Here is a 24,169-nt window from a genome sequence, read left to right on the forward strand (position 1 = left end):
AGATAGGATTTGTAGTTTCCGCTCAACTAAAGTGCAGATGTTCCGTACCCTGACTCAGAAGCTCAATAGTATTGTTAGGTTTGCCTGTTTTTAGCACCTGACCGGTGCATTTTGGGAAATGTTTTTTAATCATTAAACAGATGCAGTTTTTTCAATTATTCATTTAAAAATGGTATAACAATTCAATAAGTGCCCCTAACAAAAACATTTATGAAAAGCAGACTGCACTTTACATGTTTAGAGGCAAGCCATTAAATGGGAATAGTACTGCAGTAATCCCGATAGCGCTGGTTGCGCTAGGGGTTGCCAAGGATTTATCAAGACATTGACCAGCCTGAGTAGAAAATTCCCCGGTCTCATCTGAAGTTTGTTCATCTTTTATCAAGTTTCTGAGAACAGCCAAGGAGAATTTTAGCTTTTTTTAACTTTAATCTCACAACCATGATGGGGTTTTTTTTGCCTTCCTCTGGATCAACTGTGGGTATAGGATAACTTTTTTTTTTTTTTCCTATGGTTGAACTGGATGGACTTTTGTCTTTTTTTCAGCCAGGCTAACTTTGAAACTATGTAACCAAAACTAAATGAGAATTTATAGATTATAATTTTTATGTGCACCTCTACTAAAATTGCACCTCTACGAAAATTTGCAAATTGGCCAGAAACCCAGAAAAAGACTTGAAATGTTTCTAAAACAGTGCAGCACTTAAAATATAAGTATGGCACAAACCCAGCTAATACCTTAAACTGAAAATACACTTAAAATAAAAAGTTAATATATCCATAAAAAGTGTAAGTAAATCCAAATATTAATGCAATTATTATCCCATCAGAATAAACGCACCATACATGTGAAAATTATATATGAATCAGCATGTGAAAAAATGTCCATAAAGAAAAGTCTGGAACAGTGTAGATCAATCATCAATATAATTTTAATGGCAGTGACATATTGCATCTCATGAAGACACCCCCCAGTCACCCCACACTATGCTCAAGGGAGGCTTATTAGATGTATTTGACCCTCATCATACTGAATAGTCAAAGACAGCTCTATAATAACGGGTACTTTCGAACTCCGCTTCCCCCAGACAATCAGATATCCAACAATTGGTGTTTTTCTAGTTCACAATAGCCACTGCCTCTCAGCATATCAGGCATACAAAAGCAACATTTGTAAAGCAGGAAAGCGTCCCATAGTGTAAAACCTTACTTAAAAGACTTTATTAGGATAAAAATCACACTCACAAGATTTGTAATGAAATACAACACTGTACAAACAATTCCCAATCAGTACCCACATCAAAGATGGCTGCAAGTGTGCACCCATGCATGGTGACGTACGCCCTGGCTCCCAACGCATTTCGTCAGATGTGACGCCAGACGAACGGCGATTGTTGGATATATGATTGTGCGGAGAAAGGTATTATTTTAAACGCATTTTCAGTTTAAGGTATTAGCTGGGTTTGCACCATAGTTTTATTTTAAGCGCTGCAATGTTTTAGAAATATCTTTGATAAACTCCTGTATTAGGATTTTGTGCAAGCTGCTAAGTCACATTAGGTTTCTTTGAAACTAGCACAGATCTTTTTTTTTTTTTTTTTATATTTTAAAGACTTGACATGACCAGACCATTTCTCCTCTAACCTGTCTTCATAAACATCAAAATGGACTCCAAGCATAAGCCAAACACTCTGCAAAATGTTAAGTACAGACACAAAGTCATGTGAAAGCAGACTGAAAACAAGTACACTTTATTGTTTTCTGAGCATAAATACAAACTAATTTCCCTTGATAAAGCATATATAAGTGCTGATACAGCTGTTTGTTCCCCCAACACACAAAGTATGCAGCCAATGTTCCAAGGTCAGCGTCAGGGATGATATTAACCACAGGAAGTACAAGATAAAAATCATAGCAGCCCTTCACACCCAACCAGTTATGTTTTCTCATTGCGCTTCCGACAGGAGTGTGCCAAACAATTTCAGCATGTTCTCCTAAGTGATGCAACAGGTAGCAAATCTGCCTTGTTACACAACAGACCTTCAGTTTATATCTCCAATTTTCAGTTCTTAGGAAGAACTACTGGCCACCTCAGAGTTAGGATATGCAAAAACAAAGACTTTAGGGTTACTTTTGATTGTAACAAAAATCACTTGCAAAAAAAAAAATCTAAATTATTAAAAATGTGCGACTCCTCACTGTCTGTTTTAAACCCATTTTACCAATAATCATGCCACAAGCAGATGCAAAGCATTTGTCGGTGTTTTCCCATTGACTTGCATGTGTGGCAAACTCGCCGAGTGACACACGTCGGGTCAACCTTGGCATGTGAACTTCCCCGGCCACTGCCTATTACAGCTTAACAGTGGGGGGAGCGTTGGCGGGTGGCAAAAACACAGCTCAAACACATATTTTTGCCTTCCTCCAACCACAAGTCTAAACGAGGCCTTATATTTCAAGTATTGTATCTATAAAGTGGTTTTAAAGGCTCTATTCTATACATGGAGGTAAAACACCACCTGTGTGCAGCAGCCTTCCCAGCTTCCCCCTGCCCCATCACGATCCAGCGCTTGTTCAGAATAGTCAATCCCAGCCAGTGGGCCAATGAGGAGAGAGAGAGAGGGTGGGGCCAACCCGCAGCTGTATGTGAATGGACACACACAGCAGCAGCTCAGGAGCAAGCCTGCTTGGGTGCCCCCCCATAGCAAGCTCTTTGCTCTGGGGGCACTCTGCAGGAGAGAGGGGCCTGGAGCACCAGTGCAGGACATAAAGAGGATCGGGGCAGCTCTATACAAAAGCACTGGACAGAACAGGTAAGTTTAACATGTTTGTTATTTATTTTTAAATTGTCTATTTGCCTGGTTAAAGCGGAGCTCCACCCAAAAGGGAAGTTCCACTTTAAGTACTGCTGTCCCATTCCTCATCAAGGATTGGCACCTTTGGGGGGCGGGTACCTGAACTTGACAGGTACCCGCTCCCACTTCCGGTCCGATCGCCTGCGCAACTGGAAGTGGAAGGTGTCCTCCCTCCCTGTAGTCTTTTGGGACACATGACAGGTCCCAGAAGACTACAGGACCATTCATGAAGCACATCGCTACTCGTGCATGCGCAGTGGGTACCTGGCTTTGAAGCCGCACACTGAAGATGCCAGCATCCTGGAATACAGGACGGCCTGTGAAACTGGCTGCAGGGGACGCACCGTGGGACATGTAAGTGGCTGTTTTTTAAAAGTCAGCAGCTACAGTTTTTGTAGCTGCTGACTTTTATTTTAAATACAAGGGGCACATTCAACTTTGTACTAGAAAACTTATATTCCTTCCACTGAAATGCATCAGTTACAAAAGCAGAATGGTTTTCAGTACAGCAAGTCGCATTCCAACAACACGTCACACGAAAACCTGCATTCTTCACATTTATGAAGCCTGCATTGATCACTGAACAAGGAGACAATTATACTCCTACAGACCAGGTGAACTCCCTAGTCTGAAACCCAAATTATTTGTAGATGTACACAAGTACAAAATATTTTTGATATATCTATATAGTTTTGCACCTTATATTGCAGCAAGATATTGCAGAATAGATCACATATAACGGCTTGTCAAAATTTTGGAGCTTCTGAGCAGGAACCTAAAATACAAACTAATTTCCTTTAAAAACAAATGCCAGTGAGAAACATATACATGGTGAAGCTGAAACGATTTGGGCAATCCAATGCGTAGCTGGGTTGGTGATATCTCACTGGATAGTGGACAACAGATGAGCACAAGACTCACAGGCAGGGGTGGGAGAAATCCTAATTGATGCTTGTCAGCACATGAACTGATTGGCTCTACTTCCTTCTCACATTCTAGCCCTAAGGTACAGGAACTGCAAGAGGCCGATACCTGATCAAATGTAGGTCCTTACCCAGCTTGTATTTAAAAGAGCTCTTTTGGCTGTACTTCTCCTTTGGATCACAGGTGTGCAGTTCGTTCTGCACTCCTGTGGCCCTTTTTCAGCTGACAGCAGACTGACGTCACTCAGCCAGTCCAGGCTGGGGAAAGATCCCGACTCTAAAGTCGGGATCCACCCCAGAGTCTGGAGTGGCACCTGGCTCAGCCTTTCAGCGAGCTGTTCAGAGCCTGGGCCATCCACTCTCTCCGCCTCCACTGCCCAGCGCTCCTGTGACAGTCATGTGAGTGCTGAGTTCTCACACTTAGAGTTGGCGGGGAACAGGAGGGACATCATTCCGATGCTGCATCCACCTAGGTAAGGATGACGTAAAAAAACAAAAGAAAAAAAACACGTTTGATCATGTATTAACCACCTCAATACTGGGCACTTTTATCCCCCTGCCCAGGCCAATTTTCAGCTTTCAGTGCTCTCACACTTTGAATGAATTTCTCAATCATGCAACACTGTATCCAAATGAAAAATTATATCATTTTTTTCACACAAATTGAGCCTTCTTTTGGCTTTCCAGGGACTCTCCTTTTTCACTGGCTGAGACAGCAGCGGGAGCCATTGGCTCCCTCTGTGGTCAATCACATCCAATGAGGAGAGATAGGGAACGGGGACAGGGTCAGGCTGTGGCTCTGTGTGAATGGACACGCAGAACAGTGGCTCAGGAGTGAGCATGCTTGGGTGCCCTATAGCTAGCAGCTTGCTCTGGGGCCAGGAGCCCCGTCGGGGGATTTGAGGAGGATCAGGGCTGCTCTGTGTACAGAGCAGGAAAGTATGACATGTTTGCCATTAAAAAAAAATTGCCTTTAATATCACTAACAATTGTACGAGAACTACTCCCAGCTATTAGACAACTTGTACAGTTTTACTTTTGTACGCAGCCACCACCTGCACCATAACAAACTTTTGTCACCACTTACAAATCACTTATGTGTACAGACAGGTTCTACGATATCAGCCAACCCATCTCTAAAAACACCTCCACTTCTCACAGTGCTGATTGTTTTGTAAATATTTTTTTTGTCTCCTGAATAAAACTGGTTTTGCCACCAAAGTGACTCTTTGGAAGGGTCTTGGTAATTAGCACAGAATGTGCAATTCTGTAATTCCATCATTTTCTTTTTTTTTTCATTTTAAAGTGGAACTAAATCAGATTACATACAGTACATGAATAGAATATATATTTTTGTAAAGCACAGTTTAGAGTCTCTTTAACCTATCCCGCAATACTATGCCTCTCCTTTTCCCTGTTGCAGCCCTGCACCTTGTGACCAAGCCCCCCCCCTTATTTGTAGAAGCCAAATATTTTGTACCAACATCACTGAAAAATAACAATATTTATTTGTTAATCACATTTTATTTCATCCAATGTTTACAGATTTGCATGCTTAATATAATCTTTGTTATTTAAATATGGAAGATTTTATTTAGGAAAAGCTTTATGGTAGAATTGCTCTGCTGTGTGTCCAGGAAAATATAAAAAAAAAACACAAGCTAATACAGCACTGGATTTGTTAATATACACTATAATTGATTTTGCCCTCCTGAGGATTTAGCAGAAAGATGAGCTCATCAATGTGCTGCTTCTCCTTTCACTGTCCAGTCACACTATGTATACATACACAAGAAGGTGGGATGGCTTATTATTAAACAATGGGATTCTAGGGAGAAGCTTTTGCCCAGTATAAATGAGATGGTCATGAAACAGATTACAGTGTCCACCTTTGACAGCATAGAGAAGAGCTGATGTTTCTGTAGCTGTGTGTGTAACCACTTCATCATTATACTCGTATGTTGCTGGAGTTTGAGCCGTTATACCGGGACGATGCCTGTAGCTGCAGTCATCATCCCGTACCGTTTTTATAGAGCCAACAGTCAGCTCTCTTGTAATTGCAATCGGAGCAGCTAACTACTCATTTGCTATCACAAGCAGCAGGAGGGGACGTCCCCCCTCCCGCGGTTTTACCGGGATCTCCCATCTGCCCAGGAGTCCCAACTGATCAACCGGCACTTTCATCAGCTGATCACAGAGCTTGAAGCTGCAAGAACGCTGGCTCCCAATGATGCAGTTACATAGCTAGTCAAGTTGAAAAAACAAAAACAAAAAACACTAGTTCATTTAGTTCTACCAGTTGAAAAACACACATAGAAAAAAAACCTTCATATAGACTATCCTATACCCAAAATTAATCCAGAGGAAGGCAAAAAAACAAAAACAATGAAGTCTGATACACTTCGCTCCAGTGGGGGAAAAAAATCCTTCCTGATCCCCCCATGAGACAATTTGATATTCCCTGGATCGACTATTTCTGGCATTACTACCAGTAAAAATGAGTATCCAGTATATTTTGTGCATTTAGGAATGCATCCAGCTCTTTTTTTTTTTTAAATACAATTTACTGAGCTGGCTGAAACTGGTTCTTGAGGCAGTATGCCACATTTTCACGTCCCTTACGGTGAAGAAGCCTTTCCGTATGTGGAGGACAAAGCTCTTTCCTCCAGATGTAAAGCATGCCCCTTTGTTCTTTAATGGCCTGAAAGTGAATAATTACACCGAGTTCACTATATGGACCACTGATGTATTTCTACATGTTGATCATATCCTCTTAATCTTCTCTTCTCAAGAGAGAATAAATTCAGTTCGACTAATCTTTCCTCATAGCTGAGCTCCTCCTTCTCTGTACTTTCTCCAGTTCCCCAATGTTCTTTTTGTGAATTGGTGCCCAAAATCGAACTGCATACTCCAGATGAGGCCTTACTAAAGATTTGTACCGGGGTAACAACAGAATATTGTGACCTGGGACTGGTTCTTCAGCAGCAGAGCTGCCAATTACAATAGACAACGTTGTATGTGAAAGTAAGGATAACACATCGAGAAAGGTAACGGCAGTAAAACCAATAAGAAAGGGGGGTAGAGTTACTCTTTATAGCATATGTCATCTCCAGTTAGACACGGAACATAGATCTTAATGGTAGTGCAGGCTGTCAAGCTGCTAGCAGGCTTTAGTAAGCAGCACAAGTTGATTAAAGCCTGAGGGAACCTACTAACAGCTTGTGACAGTCAGCTCTCCTATGTATATCAGTGTTTAAAAAAATATCTAATCCAAAAACTTAAAGCAGAACTAAAGTCTCTTATACTAAAGTGGTAGTAAACTGCATTAAAAAAAGCCTACAAATATTTAGATTTATTATCGCTTTAACCACCTGTTATTGTGTTATGCAAGAACAAGGAACATTGGTCACGTCTGACGAGATTTTTACATTTGTAAAGAAGAAGATGATCAAGTGTGAAGTTCTTTACAATGGAAAATTGCTGCAATCACTGCTGACTGCTCCTTCTAAAAATACCAGTTGACTGTCCTTCACACATCTACAGTCCTCAATTCTTTCTGACGCAGTCACCTAAAATAAGAATGCAGGACAGTGGCTAAATGGTTAGCACTTGGCAGTACTCGGGTCGTTGGTTCGAATCCCAGTCATGGCACCACCTGAATGGAGTTTGCATGTTCTCCCTATGCCTGCGTGGGTTTCCTTCAGGTACTCCGGTTTCCTCCCACACCCCAAAAAGACATGCTGGTAGGTTAATTGGCTCCTGTCTAAATTGGCCCTAGTATGTGTATGTATGAATGTGAGTTGAGGACCTTAGATTGTACGCCCCTTGAGGGTTAGGGACTGATGTGAATGTACAATATATATGTAAAGCGCTGCGTAAATTGATGGCGCTATGTAAGTACCTGAAATAAATAAAATAAAAATCAGGAGTTCCAGAAATATAACTTTGAATTCATTTGCTTCATGTTTGTTCTAGGCCAGAGGCTCACAATGTATTGAAACAGGAGGATCAGCATTACCACCAATGAAGTAGAATTTTTAGAACAGCACAGGTTTCCTTTCAGTCAATCTGAGAGAATGTTCAATATGTAAATGGGGATTCTCATTAGATGGTATCAATCCTTGTTATCAAAGTGTTACTAAACCCAGGACTCTGCATTCACTATATCTGGTCTCCCACAGTACACACAACATGGAAGTTCAGCTATTTTAGTAAATATAAACTTGCAAGTTTTCATTCTCCTCTGATTGTCCTATGAGGCTGCATAACCCGACCCTCTGTCTGGACAGTGCTGATTGGCCCTGTGCCGATCACATACACCCTCCAAAAAAAAAAAACACACTCTCTAGCAATACACACCAAACTGAGCATGTGCAGAGGGTCTCCTAGAGCTCTACACTATCAACAGATGGATTGGGGACTGTGGAAGAAGGGAGGATCAGAGAGGAAAGGATCAAACAGCCTTTTTACACAATGCAGAGGATTAACCCCTTGGGTTCCACTGTGAGTATAACAAGCATGCTGTACTGCATATACAAACAGATTGCACTGTTGTGGGTTTAGTAACACTGTAAGTGCATGTGACAAGCAAACCCATGATCTTCTATGGAGTTTCCCTGTCTCTGTAAAGACTGTTTTACTGGAAACCTGCAGAGGAGGGGTGAGATGATTAGTTTCTTTTGAAACAAAGGTGCAGCTGTCCTTTAAAAGAATCACAAAGCCGTAAAGTCATGTAACTTCAGCAACCTTCTAGCTGACATCTGCAGCAATGACAATATTGCTGATTGTTTCCTCAGGCTACAGAGCTGCTGCTGTAGCTGGATACAATGTTTCTCTATGCCGCTACAGCTTGCTGGTGTGCTATGGTCATGGCACCCATAAAACTTGGCGACTCCACAAAAAGTCTAGTGACAGCTGAAGACCTAAGGGAAGTTCTGTGAGTGAGTGATGCATTGGACCAGGCGACACCCTACTACCACTGGACCTGAGTGATCTGGTGTCATGCATTGCTGCTATCCTATCTCCTTTACAAATATGAAATGTGTGTATTTTACTAGAAGCTTTATTTATTACAGGTATTTATATAGCGCCATCAATTTACGCAGTGCTTTACATATATATTGTACATTCACATCAGTCCCTAACCCTCAAGGGGCGTACAATCTAAGGTCCCTAACTCACATTCATACATACTAGGGCCAATTTAGACAGAATCCTATTCACCTACTAGCATGTCTTTGGAGTGTGGGAGGAAACCGGAGTATCCGGAGGAAACCCACGCAGGCACAGGGAGAACATGCGAACTCCAGGCAGGTGGTGCCGTGGCTGGGATTCGAACCAACGACCCTAGTACTGCCAGGCGGAAGTGCTAACCATTTAGCCACTGTGCTGCACTAAGCATCTGTGCCCTCCTGTTTGCTCTCCCGAGGCTTCATTAAAGTGCTGACAAATGTTAGAAACTAATGGCTACATTTTTGTTTAAAAAGTACATCATCGCCTTCTTTGAAAAAAGCATTCTGTTCCCTGATGCCAGGAGGAGACCATTTGCTGTTACCACATCCACATGGACACTACATTTCCAATGACGCAAAGTGAAATGCAGGACGTGGTAGCCTTGCGTGCATTTAAATAGTCTACGAAATGCAGGCAGGGGTGGGTGATCAGGGGTTTCCTGGCCTGTCACTCAAAGGACGCAATGTGAGTAGACGGGTCACACTATGAGCCGGATATGCCCTGTCTGCGCGCTACAAAAATTGGTGACGAAATTATGCAGCCATTCGCTGAAAAATAGACTACAGAGGGGGGTTACAAGACCAGTGGCCAAAGAAATCCCAGGTATAGGGTCAACAGTGCAAGTAAATGGAAGTAAAGGGGAAAGAGCAATTTTTCTGAATAACTCCAACATTCATTTCTAAGTGGAAGGAAAACTTTGTCTTCATTGTCCTAAAGAGCTATGGGTGCCAAGGCTATCAAAAATTTCAAAGTATGTAAGAGAATGTCCCCTGCTGGGTTCTGCGAATCCTCCTGCCAGCTGATACATTACAAAAGGACATAGTATTGACATAGCAGGTGACAGAAGCAACCACAGCACCCAGGTACCATGTAGACAAAACTCATCAAGGCAGCAACAATTGTACTGGCCACCCAACAGAAAGTGAATATTTTGCATGTTCATGTGCAAAAAAAACCAAAATGAGTTGCCTTAAGCCGACCATGGACAGTTCGAATCACGTCTGGGCAGGCTAAATGTACCCAAGTTGATCGATCATTCAGGTTGGGTACAACCATCGAGTTTACAGGCAATTATTGCTCCATCTCTTGCTGGCTTTAGAGGACACTATTAAAGTGTAATCCATTCTACGTATTCAACTGTATTATTTTTGGCTATGTAATCATGTTGAGCAACAAGTGTTAGAGTATGTCTAGCTAATTTGGATTAGATGACACATTTTTCCTGTTTTTTTGCTGCTGACTTATCTTATAGAGACACCGGCTGAAATAAAAAAAAAAAAGAAGGCCACTGTATCAAATACTTCACACTGTAGGTCATTATGGTGATGGCAGCACCAAAGGACATGTCGTATGCACAATACTGCCAAAATGACCTACATTGTGCACCACTTTTAAATATGAATCCATAGAGGCAGGCTTGTTGGATGATACAGAAATGCCGCCCTGTCAGAAATGAAGGAGAGGACCACTAGTGATTGGCAACAGATTTATAGTAGATTTACATATAGGAAACATTTTCAAGATTTGCTATGGTTCTAAAAGGAAGAAGCCCATGTGCCCCTGATCTCATCCATAGAGTAATGCAATAATGCAGGCCATAGATGGGTCGAAAAACGGCTGATTTTTCTGGCGAAAAAAAAAAAAAAAAATTCGGCCGATTTTCGCACCGTTAATGGGTTAATTGTTCGGCCGTTTTTCTTGATTTTGGCACTTTTTGTTATCGGTAAAGTTGCGGAAAAAAATCGGCCAATTTTGCCGATCTTCACGGCAATGATGGGCAAATAGGCCGATCTTTTTACCGATAAAAATCGGAGGAGGAGAAGGAGAACAATGTATATTTGTATCCGAATAAAAACATCTGTATCCGAAATGGATACAAATAGATACAATGTTGCAACCGCTATACTTTTTAATGTCAAATATAATAGCGGAGGTCTCTGCAAGGACAGAAGTAATTAAATGCCGGCCGTAGACGGGACAAAAATCGGCTGATTTTTTACCATTGGTGGTAACGTCAGCCTATTGAACGACCGATTTTTCGTGTTTTTTTTTTTTTATAAACGGCCAGTTTTCGACCCATCTATGGCCTGCAATAGATTGTCAGATATACATTGATGGATAGGGGGACATCAGATGGATTAGTTACTTGCCAAGTGTGATGCAAGGAAACAAAAGACAGCTATCCTTAAACCACATACATGCAAGTACTAAGTGGCAGCACTCAATCATTTCAGGCATACATTGCACCACCTATGACTATCTGTTTAAGAAATGCATTACATAAAAGTATGTTTTAGCATGAGCCGCATGACACTCAAATGCAGGCTGTAACCTTTATAAGCACTGATGCTCAAAGTGGAACTTAACACTCCAAATCAACATGGATTTAATCCTAATTCTTCTAGCATTTGTAAATGGATAGGGAAGTATATCATATTTACTTGTTTTAAACTTCATTTTTAAAAAAATTTCAGTTTCCATGCCTAGGCAAATGATGTCATACATCCCAGCAGTCCTCAGGAGGGGAGGGAGGTTTCCCAGCTCAGCTAAGAGCAGATGAATTCCAGGAAGTAAATGTTACATGAATCATCTGCCCTTACTCAAGATGGCCACTACCAGTAATGCCAGGGGGTGTTTTTCAAAATGATTTCTCACCAAAATAAAGCATGGATGGATGGATGGAGTTTGCTTTGAATATGAACAATGAATCAAATCGCATTTTTGGTTTGTGGTGCTTAGATGCAGTGCAGTTCCACTTTAAGCAGCAAGTTTAATGGAGACTTCTCAATAAAGCCATTTTCCCATTATAAGCACTGTAATATAACTTACACATCACTGCCTTTTATACCATTCTCACTTGCGCCCATTAGTAGAACTACCCAGATGTTTAGTTACTGAGCTCACCAGCGCATACGCGATTTGTACCCCATTCATGTCAATCAATGTGTCCCATTGCCATGCCTCCATCATCAGTCCTCACGGCACTGCATTGCAATATCACAAGATGGCTGACCCATTGAGGATTTCCTGAAACACCCTATGTGGCTTGGCTAATTCCTATTGAGCATGCCCAAGATTATCAGGCATCATACATGAGAATTTGCAGAATTATACTCCTTGATGGAGGTGGAAGGCAACAACCAATGTGGCTTAGACTTTGGCCAGGAGACTCAGAAAAGAAAGTTAAAAAACAATTATAATAGAAGCTTCGGGGGAAATAACATTGGGATCTGTTTACGAAGGGTTAGTCTACTGACCTTATGTTTGTTTATGGATGCTAATGCTGGCCAGTTTACCAGCACTTTAAACATCAACACCCCAGAGCAGCAGCCACAATGAATGCACACTTGTACCCAGTGTTCACGTGTATTTAGCTTTATAGCGGTAAAGGACAATCTATAAGAGGGCCATATACAGTCATGGCCGAAATTGTTGGCACCCTTGATATTTCTCCAGGAAATCATGTATTTCTCACGAAACGTATTGCATTAACACATGTTTTGCTATACACATGTTTATTCCCTTTGTGTGTATTGGGACAAAACAAAAAAAGGGAGGAAAGAAAGCAAATTCGACATAATGTCACACAAACCTCCAAAAATGGGCTGGACAAAAGTATTGGCACCCTTTCACAACTGCGGATAAATAAGAATGTTACAAGCATGTGATGCTCCTGTAAACTCACCTGGGGCAAGTAACAGGTGTGGGCAATATAGAAATCACACCTGAAAGCAGATAAAAAGGAGAGACGTTCACTTAACCTTTGCATTGTGTGTCTGTCTGTGCCACACTAAGCATGGACAACAGAAAGAGGAGACGAGAACTGTCTGAGGACCTGAGAACCAAAATTGTGGCAAAATATCAACAATCTCAAGGTTACAAGTCCATCTCCAGAGAACTAGATTTGCCTTTGTCCACAGTGCGCAACATTATCAAGAAGTTTGCAACCCATGGCACTGTAGCTAATCTCCCTGGTCGTGGACGGATGAGGAAAATTGATGAAAGATTGCAACGCAGAATAGTCCGGATGGTGGATAAGCAGCCCCAAACATGTTCCAAAGACATTCAAGCTGTCCTGCAGGCTCAGGGAGCATCAGTGTCAGCGCGAACTATCCGTCGACATTTAAATGAAATGAAACGCTATGGCAGGAGACCCAGGAGGACCCCACTGCTGACACAGAGACATAAAAAAGCAAGACTACAGTTTGCCAAAATGTACTTGAGTAAGCCAAAAGCCTTCTGGGAAAACGTCTTGTGGACAGATGAGACCAAGATAGAGCTTTTCGGTAAAGCACATCATTCTACTGTTTACCGAAAACGGAATGAGGCCTACAAAGAACAAAACACAGTACCTACGGTAAAATATGGTGGAGGTTCAATGATGTTTTGGGGTTGTTTTGCTGCCTCTGGCACTGGGTGCCTTGACTGTGTGCAAGGCATCATGAAATCTGAGGATTACCAAAGGATTTTGGGTCGCACTGTAGGGCCCAGTGTCAGAAAGCTGGGTTTGCGTCCAAGATCCTGGGTCTTCCAGCAGGACAATGACCCCAAACATACGTCAAAAAGCACTCAGAAATGGATGGCAAAGAAGCGCTGGAGAGTTCTGAAGTGGCCAGCAATGAACCCAGATCTAAATCCCATTGAACACCTGTGGAGAGATCTTAAAATTGCTGTTGGGAAAAGGTGTCCTTCCAATAAGAGAGACCTGGAGCTGTTTGCAAAGGAAGAGTGGTCCAAAATTCCGGGTGAGAGGTGTCAGAAGCTTATTGATGGTTATAGGAAGCGACTGATTTCAGTTATGTTTTCCAAAGGGTGTGCAACCAAATATTAAGTTAAGGGTGCCAATACTTTTGTCCAGCCCATTTTTGGGGTTTTGTGTGACATTATGTCATATTTGCTTTTCTGCCTCTGTTTTATATTTGTTCCAATACATACAAAGGGAATAAACATGTGTATAGCAAAACATGTGTTAATGCAATACCTTTTTTGTGTGAAATACTTGATTTTCAGGAAAAATATCAAGGGTGCCAACAATTTCGGCCATGACTGTAAATCAATGGGCTTCCAAAGGCAGAGTAGGTTAGGTTTTGTTTCCAGACACTTTGTTCAAGCAGTACAGGGTCAGCTGGAAATAAAGCGCAAGTCCCTAACAAAGCAACTCTACTGCTAGAATAAAATGCTGAATAAAACACTGCCTGTATAAAAAAATAAAAAATACCTACCCCAAGGTCAATATTCACTTTCAACACATGCCTGCAGATTTTTAGTATCCAACACTTCAAGGTGTTGGATACCTGGTACCTGCTGAGCTGGGAATACCATCCATCAGTCCCCCCCAAGTCAACACTGTGTCCTGAAGTGATGTAGGGGTTGGCAGTTGGAACCACAGAGCACAGTAGGGAAACAGACCAGGCATTTGACACTTCAGGAGCTGAACTTCTTTGAGAGGGCGAAAATCAGTGGACAGATATTATTTCCTTTATTTCAAACTTTTTAAATGTTTAATATTTTGTGGCTCTCTTCTAGGTAGAGAAGATTAAAAGCCTTTTTTTAGTCTGTGGGAAGAGGGTTCAAAGTAGAGCAATACTTACCTTATTCTTGGTTTCCCAAACAGTTGGCAATCCCAGAATGTGAGTTTACCCTCAACTTCTATACAAAGCAAGATTGCTTGTCCTACACTGTACATTATGTTAGTGAGGTGGCAACCGCCCAACCAGCAAAGAGGACAGGTCACCAGGCAGAGAGGAAACCCCTGGGAACGAGGAATGAGGCAACTATTCCTTACACCCTAAAGAAGCATCCAACCCTTATTACCAGAGGGAGAGAAACAAAACACCAATACTTAAACCCTGATTAAAGTTCAGCTTTAAGAAAGAGTAAAGCGCTTCTAGGATGAGGAAAACTGTGCTACTGCTAATAAATAACAATTTAACCATAATATACCTATTATATATCACTGCTTCCAAGTTCATTTCAAACCTGACGAGCCTTCTCCAGGATTATCAAATTCCAAGGTGATTAAAGTCAAAAATGTATTTGCAAAGGGTTAAAGAAAAAAAAGAAGCCTTGGGACTGTTAACTCTTAAGTTATAAGGTAACTAGTAATACCCTGTACTGTTTCATCACCAAAACAAAAAAATAAAAATAGTTATTTTCCAGGATTACATGTATTACTGATTTCTTCCCTACAACTGCCTAAAGGTGCCCAGAGATAGAGAGTTTGGCTGAAAGTGGAGTCATGGGTGGCCCTGCCTGCTACACTTAAAAATTGACTTGAGTAGAAAATTAATCGATCAAACAAAAATTGCACCCCATCAGATGCAGTCACTGTTGGAGTATTCAGACAGCTTTTGGTGCTAAGGCTCTCTGAATTCAATATCTAGCAGGGGAGATCCCTCCATCCACATGGTTTAGCGAGAACAGGGGAATCTCTAAGGCACCTTTCACACGGGCGATCCGATCAGGTCTGCCTGGCAGTATTTCAGGCGGACCTGATGGGATGGTCCATTCACCCTTATGGACCAGTGGGAGCAATTAAGTTGTGTCTGTTTACACCTGCCTACCTCCAATCCAATCCACAAAATAGAAAAAAAAAAAAAAGGACCAAAGGGGATCTACCCCCCCTCCATTTAGGCAGATCGGATCAGAGTGTAGTCGGGTGTAAACGGACAGCCGTTCCATTTACACCCAGCCACCCATAGAGCAGAGTGGGCTCTGTCCATGTCCACTCTGCATACATGGAGCAGACAGACCTGTCATCCACCCCCTCAGATCAGCGGACAGATCCCCTGCAGAGCAAATAGGATTCCGCCTCGTGTAAAAGGCTGCGCCTCTCTGAAGCTGCTGTACCCGGCGGGGCCTCTAGAGACTGCCGTGCCTGCTGGTGCCCGTTAAGTTGCCATGCCCGGCGGGGCCTCTAGAGACTGCCGTACCCGGCTGCGCCCCTGTCAAGCTGTCGTGCCTGGCTGCGCCTCTTGGAAGCTGCCATACTCAGCGGGGCCTCTAGAGACGACAGCTTCACAGGGGCGCAGCCGGGTAAAGCAGTCTCTAGAGGACTCGCCGGGTACGGCAACTTCACAGGGGTGCCGACAGGCACGGCAGTCTCTAGAGGCCCTGCCGGGTACGGCAGCTTCCCAGGGGCAACGGAGGGCACAGCAGTCTCTAGAGGCCCCACCAAGTACGGCAGCTTCCCAGGAGCGCCGCAGGGCACGTCAATCTCTAGAGGCCCCGCCAGGTACGGCAGCCTCCGGAGGCCCTGCCAGGTATGGCAGCTTCCAGAGGCCCAGCCAGGTACGGCAGCTTCCCAGGGGCGCCGCAGGGCACGGCAGTCTCTAGAGGCCCAGCCGGGTACGGCAGCTTTCCAGGGGCGCCGCAGGGCACGGCAGTCTCTAGAGGCCCCGCTGGGTACGGCAGCTTCCCAGGGGCGCCGCAGGGCACGGCAGTCTCTAGAGGCCCCGCCGGGTACGGCAGCTTCCCAGGGGCGCCGCAGGGCACGGCAGTCTCTAGAGGCCCCGCCGGGTACGGCAGCTTCCCAGGGGCGCCGCAGGGCACGGCAGTCTCTAGAGGCCCCGCCGGGTACGGCAGCTTCCCAGGGGCGCCGCATGGCACGGCAGTCTCTAGAGGCCCCGCCGGGTACGGCAGCTTCCCAGGGGCGCCGCAGGGCACGGCAGTCTCTAGAGGCCCCGCCGGGTACGGCAGCTTCCCAGGGGCGCCGCAGGGCACGGCAGCTTCCCAGGGGCCCCGCCGGGTACGGCAGCTTCCCAGGGGCGCCGCAGGGCACGGCAGTCTCTAGAGGCCCCGCCGGGTACGGCAGCTTCCCAGGGGCACCGCAGAGCACGGCAGTCTCTAGAGGCCCCGCAGGGTACGGCAGTCTTTAGAGGCATCCCCCACCACGGTAGTTTCCTGAGACAAACCTTCCAAGGCTATAGGTGAGTTCCTAGAAATCTGGCTATGGGTGAGGTGAGAAGGCCAGCATGCAGCCAGTGAAGACCCCTGTATCCAGAGAATTACAAGGCTTGGTGTGACCTGCCAGGCAATGCTGGGATTATCACTCTGCCGCCCGTGGCCCCCAGTCCTGTCATCCCCAGAGCCCTCATGACTACTCACGCCTTATCCACCAACTCCCGGACTTTCCACATGTTGAGCATCTCGGCTCCCGATCCGTTCCACCAGCCCCGTGGACTCTTTCTCTCTCACGAGCTCACACACCGGAGACCTGCCGATGTCACTCCGCGCAACCGCTCCAGTGCCCTACACGCAACGACCGTCAGCGTCACAATGCACGCATGCGTGCCGACAGCCTACGCTCATCCGCCAACCACACCGCGCCTGCGTAGTATGGCCACGAGGCCTCCGCCAACCAGTGTGCGCTTGCGTGTTGGAAGCCTGCAGGTGACGTGAGGCGGCTGTGCGCAAGCTCAGTCTGGATTCCCCGTGCTGCCGCTGGCTGCGCTTGCGCCTTGAAGTCTTTCGACTTCAGCCTGTGGATGGTCCACGCAGGCAAGCGCGCTCCACCCCGGGGTGATGTCACCGACAGGTAACTAGTGAGGCGCGTCATGGTAACAGGGTGCGTGCGTCAGTGTGGGAGTTCACCTGATACTCAGGAATGGCTCGTGACTGACAACACAACTACTCCTCCTTGAATGCGGACACACTGCATACCATGAGGCTGGGGTAGCAAAGGAGAGGCAGGAGGTGGGAGGAGATTGATTCATTTTTGAAAGTATTTTTATTGATGTTTTTTCACTAATTAGTAACTTCATATTTAATGTGGAACTAAACCTTCCTATCCTTTTCAGTCACAGAAGTTGCCATCTTTGTCTCAGTGTGATCTGCAACTGCCATTACCTGCCCATGTGACCAGGTAGGACACCAGCCATTTGATGGTTTGACAGTTTGGTTGGGAACTAAAGCAGATGTGACAGTTCCATTCCCTGTACCTGTCAGGAATCTGTTTTTCTTTTTAAACCGTTAAATCAAAACAAAACAAAACTAAACCCATTTAATTGTTTAAAAAAAACGCTGTATTCCCAGAATGTGCGGGGAATGATAACTGTTACTTTTATTCTCTGTCAAGCCATCAAATAGCCAAGGGCATACCTGATCACATGTGCAGCACCATGGTAGTCGCAGATCAAACAGAGGCTAAGATGGCAGCTTCCTTGGCTGAAAACGAGAGGAGGGTATAGTTCCATCTGAATGCAGAATACACCACTGCTTACTTTCAGGCTGCCTGTCTTTTATTGAAAGGTTGAATAGAGCCCGATAGAGAGGGGGTGAGTAATTCTGCTGATCATCAAGTAGTGTATAATCAGCAGCTTCAGCTACTGTGCTCTGTAATGCAAGCCATACCTGGGTCGAATTTCAAACAAATTTTCTTTAGAAAATCGTAAATGTGCATTTTGTAATCCGATGACACCACCATTGATTTTGAAATTTGACCAACCAAGTCATCCATTTCCCCTCATATTGCTACAGAAAAGAATTTTTGTGGCCAAGAATTTTCTTTTCTTTCCAGGTCACAGCTCATGCTCATTTCTTTTTCTATTACACTTCTCGCACAATTCTCCCATCATTGATTAGAAATTTTTTCGTTTTTCAAAAAATGTCCAACATGCCCGACAACTCAAATTCGATGGTCGCTCAAAAATCAGTCGTTGATGTGGCCCTCTAATGGTGCAAAATTCGAATGAAAATTCTTAGAAAAGATTTTTGAAAGAAAATTATTTTGGAATTCCACTCATGTATAGCTGGCTTAAGTAATCACCTTTTTTAACCACTTCAGTACTGGGCACTTTCACCCCTCTCTTGCCCAGGCCAATTTTCAACTTTCAGCGCTGCAATGACAATTGCATGGTCATGCAACACTGTACCCATATTAAATTTGTTATCTTTTCATTCACACAAATACAGCTTTTTTTTGGTGGTATTTAACCACCTCACTAAAAGGCACATCCTGCCCAGGCCAATTTTCAACTTTCAGCGCTGTCACACCTGTAATGACAACTGTACAGTCATGCAATACTGTACCCATATGAAATTGTTCTAATTTTTTTTCAGAGTTTTTTTTTTTGGTGGCAATTGCCACTGGGTTTTTTATTTTTTGCTAAACAAACGATAAGGGACCAAGAATTTTGTAAAAAATAACCTTTTTCTTTGTTTCTGTTATAAAATTTTGCAAATAAGTAATCTTTCTTCTTCACTGATGTGCACTGATGAGGGTACAGTGATGGCCACTGAAGAGGCTGCGCTGATGGCCAATGAAGAGGCTGCGCTGATGGCCACTGAAGAGGCTGCGCTGATGGCCACTGAAGAGGCTGCACTGATGGCCACTGAAGAGGCTGCGCTGATGGCCACTGAAGAGGCGGCACTGCTGGCCACTGAAGAGGCGGCACTGCTGGCCACTGAAGAGGCGGCTCTAATGGCCACTGAAGAGGCGGCACTGATGGCCACTGATGAGGCGGCACTGGTGGGCACGGATAAGCTGCACCAATAGGCGGCACTGATGGGCAATGATATGGGCACTGATGGCCACTGAAGAGGCAGCACTGATGGCCACTGAAGAGGCAGCACTGATGGCCACCGAAGAGGCGGCACTGATTGCCACTGATGAGGCGGCACTGATGGGCACGAATAAGCTGCACCGATAGGCGGCACTGATGGGCAATGATATGCTGCACTAATAATCAGGGCACTGATGTTCGGTGTAAATGTCCTGTCACAGGAAAGGCGGTTATCGGCTTTCCTTTCCTCAGACAGTGACAGCACTGAGGAAAGGAAATGCCGATAACCGGCATTTGTTTACATGTGACACAGCTGATTACATAGTAAAGAGTCAACGTCATTGGCTCTTTACTCTGGTTGGTGATGCGCTATGTCCCAAGAATCACAACAGATCACCACACTGCGCACCAAGAATGGGAGGATGTCATATTACGCCCTCCCAGAGCGAGAATGGTCCCACCTGGACATCATTGCATAATAGGCCCAGCGGGAACCAGTTTTTATTTTGTGCTAAATAAGCAAAAAAGGCCCGCAAATAAAAAATGCATTTTTTCTTTGTTTCTGTTTTGCAAATGAGTAATCTTTCTTCAAAAATTTGGGCCAAAATGTATTCTGTTACATTTGTTTGGTAAAAATAACCAAAATCTGTGTATATTATTTAGTCTTCAGGAAAGTCCACAAACTATGGCATGTACAGTGGGTATAGAAAAGAATCACTGCCCTTTAAAATAATCACATTTTGTGGCTTTGCAGCCTGAAAGGAAGACAAGCACAGTTTTGTTTATCCAGCTGTATTTACTTTGTGCAACTTATAACATCCCAGTGAAAGATATAACACAAACATGTCAGAAATTTTTTTAAAAAGAATCATTGCTTTGGAAAAAAGATCACCCCCTCTTGTTAACTCAATCAGGTGTAGCTTATCACCTTCTCAATGGCACACAAAGCCATTTGACTTTTAACTGTAATCAGCTGTGGTCATTTTGATTAGCTCAGCATGAAAAGGGCTTTCCTGGAGCATTTCATTCCCTGGCAGTGTGTCAAGGTCCTACCTTTCCTCAGAGCTTGTGCTGCTCCATGTGCTGGCATCCATCTTAGGTTTCTGCTAAGCATTGTGGGTTCCTTTAGCTCTCAAGCCTCTGCGGCTCCTCTTCCAGGAGGTGGTGGCTTTGCACATTTAGGCCTGCTGTCTGCAGCTGCTCTTTGCATTCGTGTCCTGTCTCTTGCACAGCAGCAAGCTCCTGTTTTGCTCCTCATGGCTTTCCTTGATATCGACTCGGCTTTGGCTAAGACTCCTCCTCGCTCCTGATCCCGGCTCTGGTGACTATTCTTCCTGGCTCCTGATCCCGGCTCTGGTGACGATTCTTCCTTGCTCCTGATCCCGGCTCTGGCAACGATTCTTCCTGGCTCTTGATTCTGGCTTTGGCTACGATTTCCGCTGTTGGACTTGCATAGACTCTTGTCTTATATTTATATTAATAAACCTACCTTTAATTGCACCTCCTTGTGTGTCTGGCTCCTCGCTCCCTGACACAGTGCAACTGAAACAAACGATTATGGGTGCGCAAGGCACTGTCAAAAGATCTCTGGGATAAAGTTGTGGACAGGCACAAGTCAGGGGATGCATACAATAACATTTCAAGGCTTTATCAATGCCTAGAAGCACAGTGAAGTCTATTATTAAGAAGTGGAAGATATTTGGTACAACACAGACCCTCCCTGGATCAGGACATCGCTCCAAACTGGATGAAAGAGCCAGGATAAAACTGGTCAGAGGCTACCAAGAGGCCTACAGCAACTCTGAAGCAGTTGCAGGAATTTATGGAGTGGTCACTGTGTGCATGTGACAGCAACATAACAAATTCTCCACAAATGTGGCTTGTATGGGAGGGTTTGCAAGAAAAAAAAGCCACTTTTCAAGCAAGGCCACATACAGTCATAACTGAGCTTTGCCAAAATGCACCTTGATGATTCTGACTCTACATGGAAAAGGGTGTTCTGGTCAGATGGGACTAAAATTTTATTTTTGGCCTCAACACTAAACGATATCTCTGGCGGAAATCCAATCCAGCTCACCATCCAAATAACACCATTCCTACAGTAAAGCATGGAGGTGATAATATCCTGTTATGGGGGGGGGGGGGGGGGGGTTCTCTGCTGCAGGGACTGGAGCATTTCTCAGGATAGAAGGAAAAATGGATGGGGCAAAATACTGTCAAATTCCTCAGAAAAACCTGCTGCCCTCTACCAGAAAGTTGTCAATGGGAAGAAGAAGGTTTATCTTCCAATATGACAATGAGCCAAAGCCCATAGCAAAAATGACCACACAGTGGTTGAAGGAGAAAAAGGTGAATGTCCTTGCATGGCCTAGTCGTAGCCCAGACTTAAATGCCATTGAAAATCTGTAGAATGATGAAGACTGCTGTCCACCAACTTGTACCTACAGGTAAGCCTATAATAAGGCTGTGGGTACTGTAAATATCTCCTAAACATTGCAGCTCTGCCATGCAACCCGCCAGAGCCCAGGAACCCAAAAGAAGGACTAGCACATTATGCCTTTGTTTTGCAGGGGAATGTTTTTTTCCTTTAGTAGAGTTTACTACTGCTTTAAGCAGTTCTGCAAGGAAGAGTGGGCAAATATTGCAAAGTCTAGATATGCAAAGTTAGTAGAGACATGGTTGAACTGGATGGACTTTTGTCTTTTTTCAGCTAGACTAACTATGTGACATATCCCAAGAGACTAATGGCTGTAATTAAAGCAAATGTGGTTCAACAAAATACTGACGCAAGGGGGTAATCCTTTTTCCAACTCAATGATTCTGTTTTTTATTTTTCTGGATAAAACAAAAACTGTCTGTCTTAATTTCAGGCTGCAAAGCAACAAAATGTGAATATTTTAAAGGGGGGGGGGGGTGATTTTTATTCTATACTTACTGTATATCTGAAAATTGATCAATCCTGATGTACTGATGGCTGATCTAATTTCTTGAGGCCTGATAATGCCAGGACAGTACAAATATCCGCCAAATGACCCTGTATTGTCCAAAGGCATGGCACGTTTTTGAAGTTTTTTGTCACAACTTTTTGGAAAATGACGAAAATAAAATTGTTTTTTCATACACACACACACAAAATCTCACAGAAATGAGTTCACCCCTCACATTTTTGTAAATATTTTATTATATCTTTTCATGCAACAACACTGAAGAAATTAGACTTTGCTACAATGTGACGTAGTGAGTGTACAGCTTGTATAACAGTGTAAATTTGCTGTTCCCTCAAAATAACTCAACACACAGCCATTAATGTCTAAACCACTGGCAACAAAAGTGAGTACACTCCTAAGTGAAAATGTCCAAATTGGGCCCAATTAGTAATTTTCCCTCCCCGGTGTCATGTGACTCGTTAGTGTTACAAGGTCTCAGGTGTGAATGGGGAGCAGGTGTGGTAAATTTGGTGTTATCGCTTTCACTCTCTCATACTGGTTACTGGAAGTTCAACATGGCACCTCATGGCAAAGAACTCTCTGAGGAACTGAAAAAAAGAATTGTTGCTCTACATAAAGACGGCCTAGGCTATAAGAAGATTGCCAAGACAATGAAATTGAGTTGCAGCACGGTGGCCAAGACCATACAGCGGTTTAACAGGACAGGTTCCACCCACAACAGGCATCACCATGGTCGACCAAAGGAGTTGAGTACACGTGCTCAGCATCATATCCAGAGGTTGTCTTTGGGAAATAGACATATGACTGCTGCCAGCATTGCTGCAGAGGTTAAAGGGGTGGGGGTTCAGCCTGTCAGTGCTCAGACCATACGCCGCACACTGCATCAAATTGGTCTGCATGGCTGTCGTTCCAGAATGAAGCCTCTTCTAAAGATGATGCACAAGAAAGCCTACAAACAGTTTGCTGAAGACAAGCAGACTCCTTAGTTGGATTACTGGAACCATGTCCTGTGATCTGATGAGACCAAGATAAACTGATTTGGTTCAGATGGTGTCAAGTGTGTGTGGTGGCAACCAGGTGAGGAGTACAAAGACAAGTGTGTCTTCCCTACATCTAGCATTGTGGTGGGAGAGTCATGGTCTGGGGCTGCATGAGTGCTACCAGCACTGGGGAACTACAGTTCATTGAGGGAACCATGAATGCCAACGTACTGTAACATACTGAAGCAGAGCATGATCCCCTCCCTTGGAGACTGGGCCACAGGGCAGTATTCCAACATAATGACTCCAAACACACCTCCGAGACAAACACTACCTTGCTAAAGTAGCTGAGGGTAAAGGTGATGGACTGGTCAAGCATGTCTCTACACTTATACCCTATTGAACATCTGTGGGGCATCCTCAAACGGAAGGTGGAGGAGCGCAAGGTCTCTAACATCCACCAGCTCCGTGATGTCGTCATGGAGGAGTGGAGGAGAACTCTAGTGGCAACCTGTGAAGCTCTGGTGAACTCCATGCCCAAGAGGATTAAGGCAGTGTTGGAAAATAATGGTGGCCACACAAAATATTGACACTTTGGGCCCAATTTGGACATTTTCACATAGGGGTGTACTCACTTTTGTTGCCAGTGGTTAAGACATTAATAGCTGTGTGTTGAGTTATTTTGAAGGGACAGCAAATTTACACTGTTATACAAGCTGTACACTCACT

General features: G+C 44.1%; 1 protein-coding gene across 2 annotated transcripts in view; it reads right to left on the reverse strand.

Moving 5' to 3' along the window:
• The window catches only part of CLINT1 (clathrin interactor 1), a 119,725-nt gene extending 102,440 nt beyond the window's left edge, over positions 1 to 17,285 (reverse strand). Inside the window, exon 1 of one of the 2 annotated variants that reach the window (XM_089682853.1) lies at positions 17,117 to 17,285. In XM_089682853.1, coding sequence (XP_089538979.1) covers positions 17,117 to 17,157 — 41 coding nt within the window. In that variant the 5' untranslated portion in view covers positions 17,158 to 17,285. The remainder of the gene's footprint in view (positions 1 to 17,116) is intronic. The other variant, XM_089682854.1, reaches the window with a different exon arrangement.
• Positions 17,286 to 24,169: the final 6,884 nt, after the last annotated feature.

This window comes from Staurois parvus, unplaced genomic scaffold (genome assembly GCF_062004578.1).
Source record: "Staurois parvus isolate SC_StPar_1 unplaced genomic scaffold, SC_StPar_1.0 ptg000298l, whole genome shotgun sequence".
NCBI lineage: Eukaryota > Metazoa > Chordata > Amphibia > Anura > Ranidae > Staurois > Staurois parvus.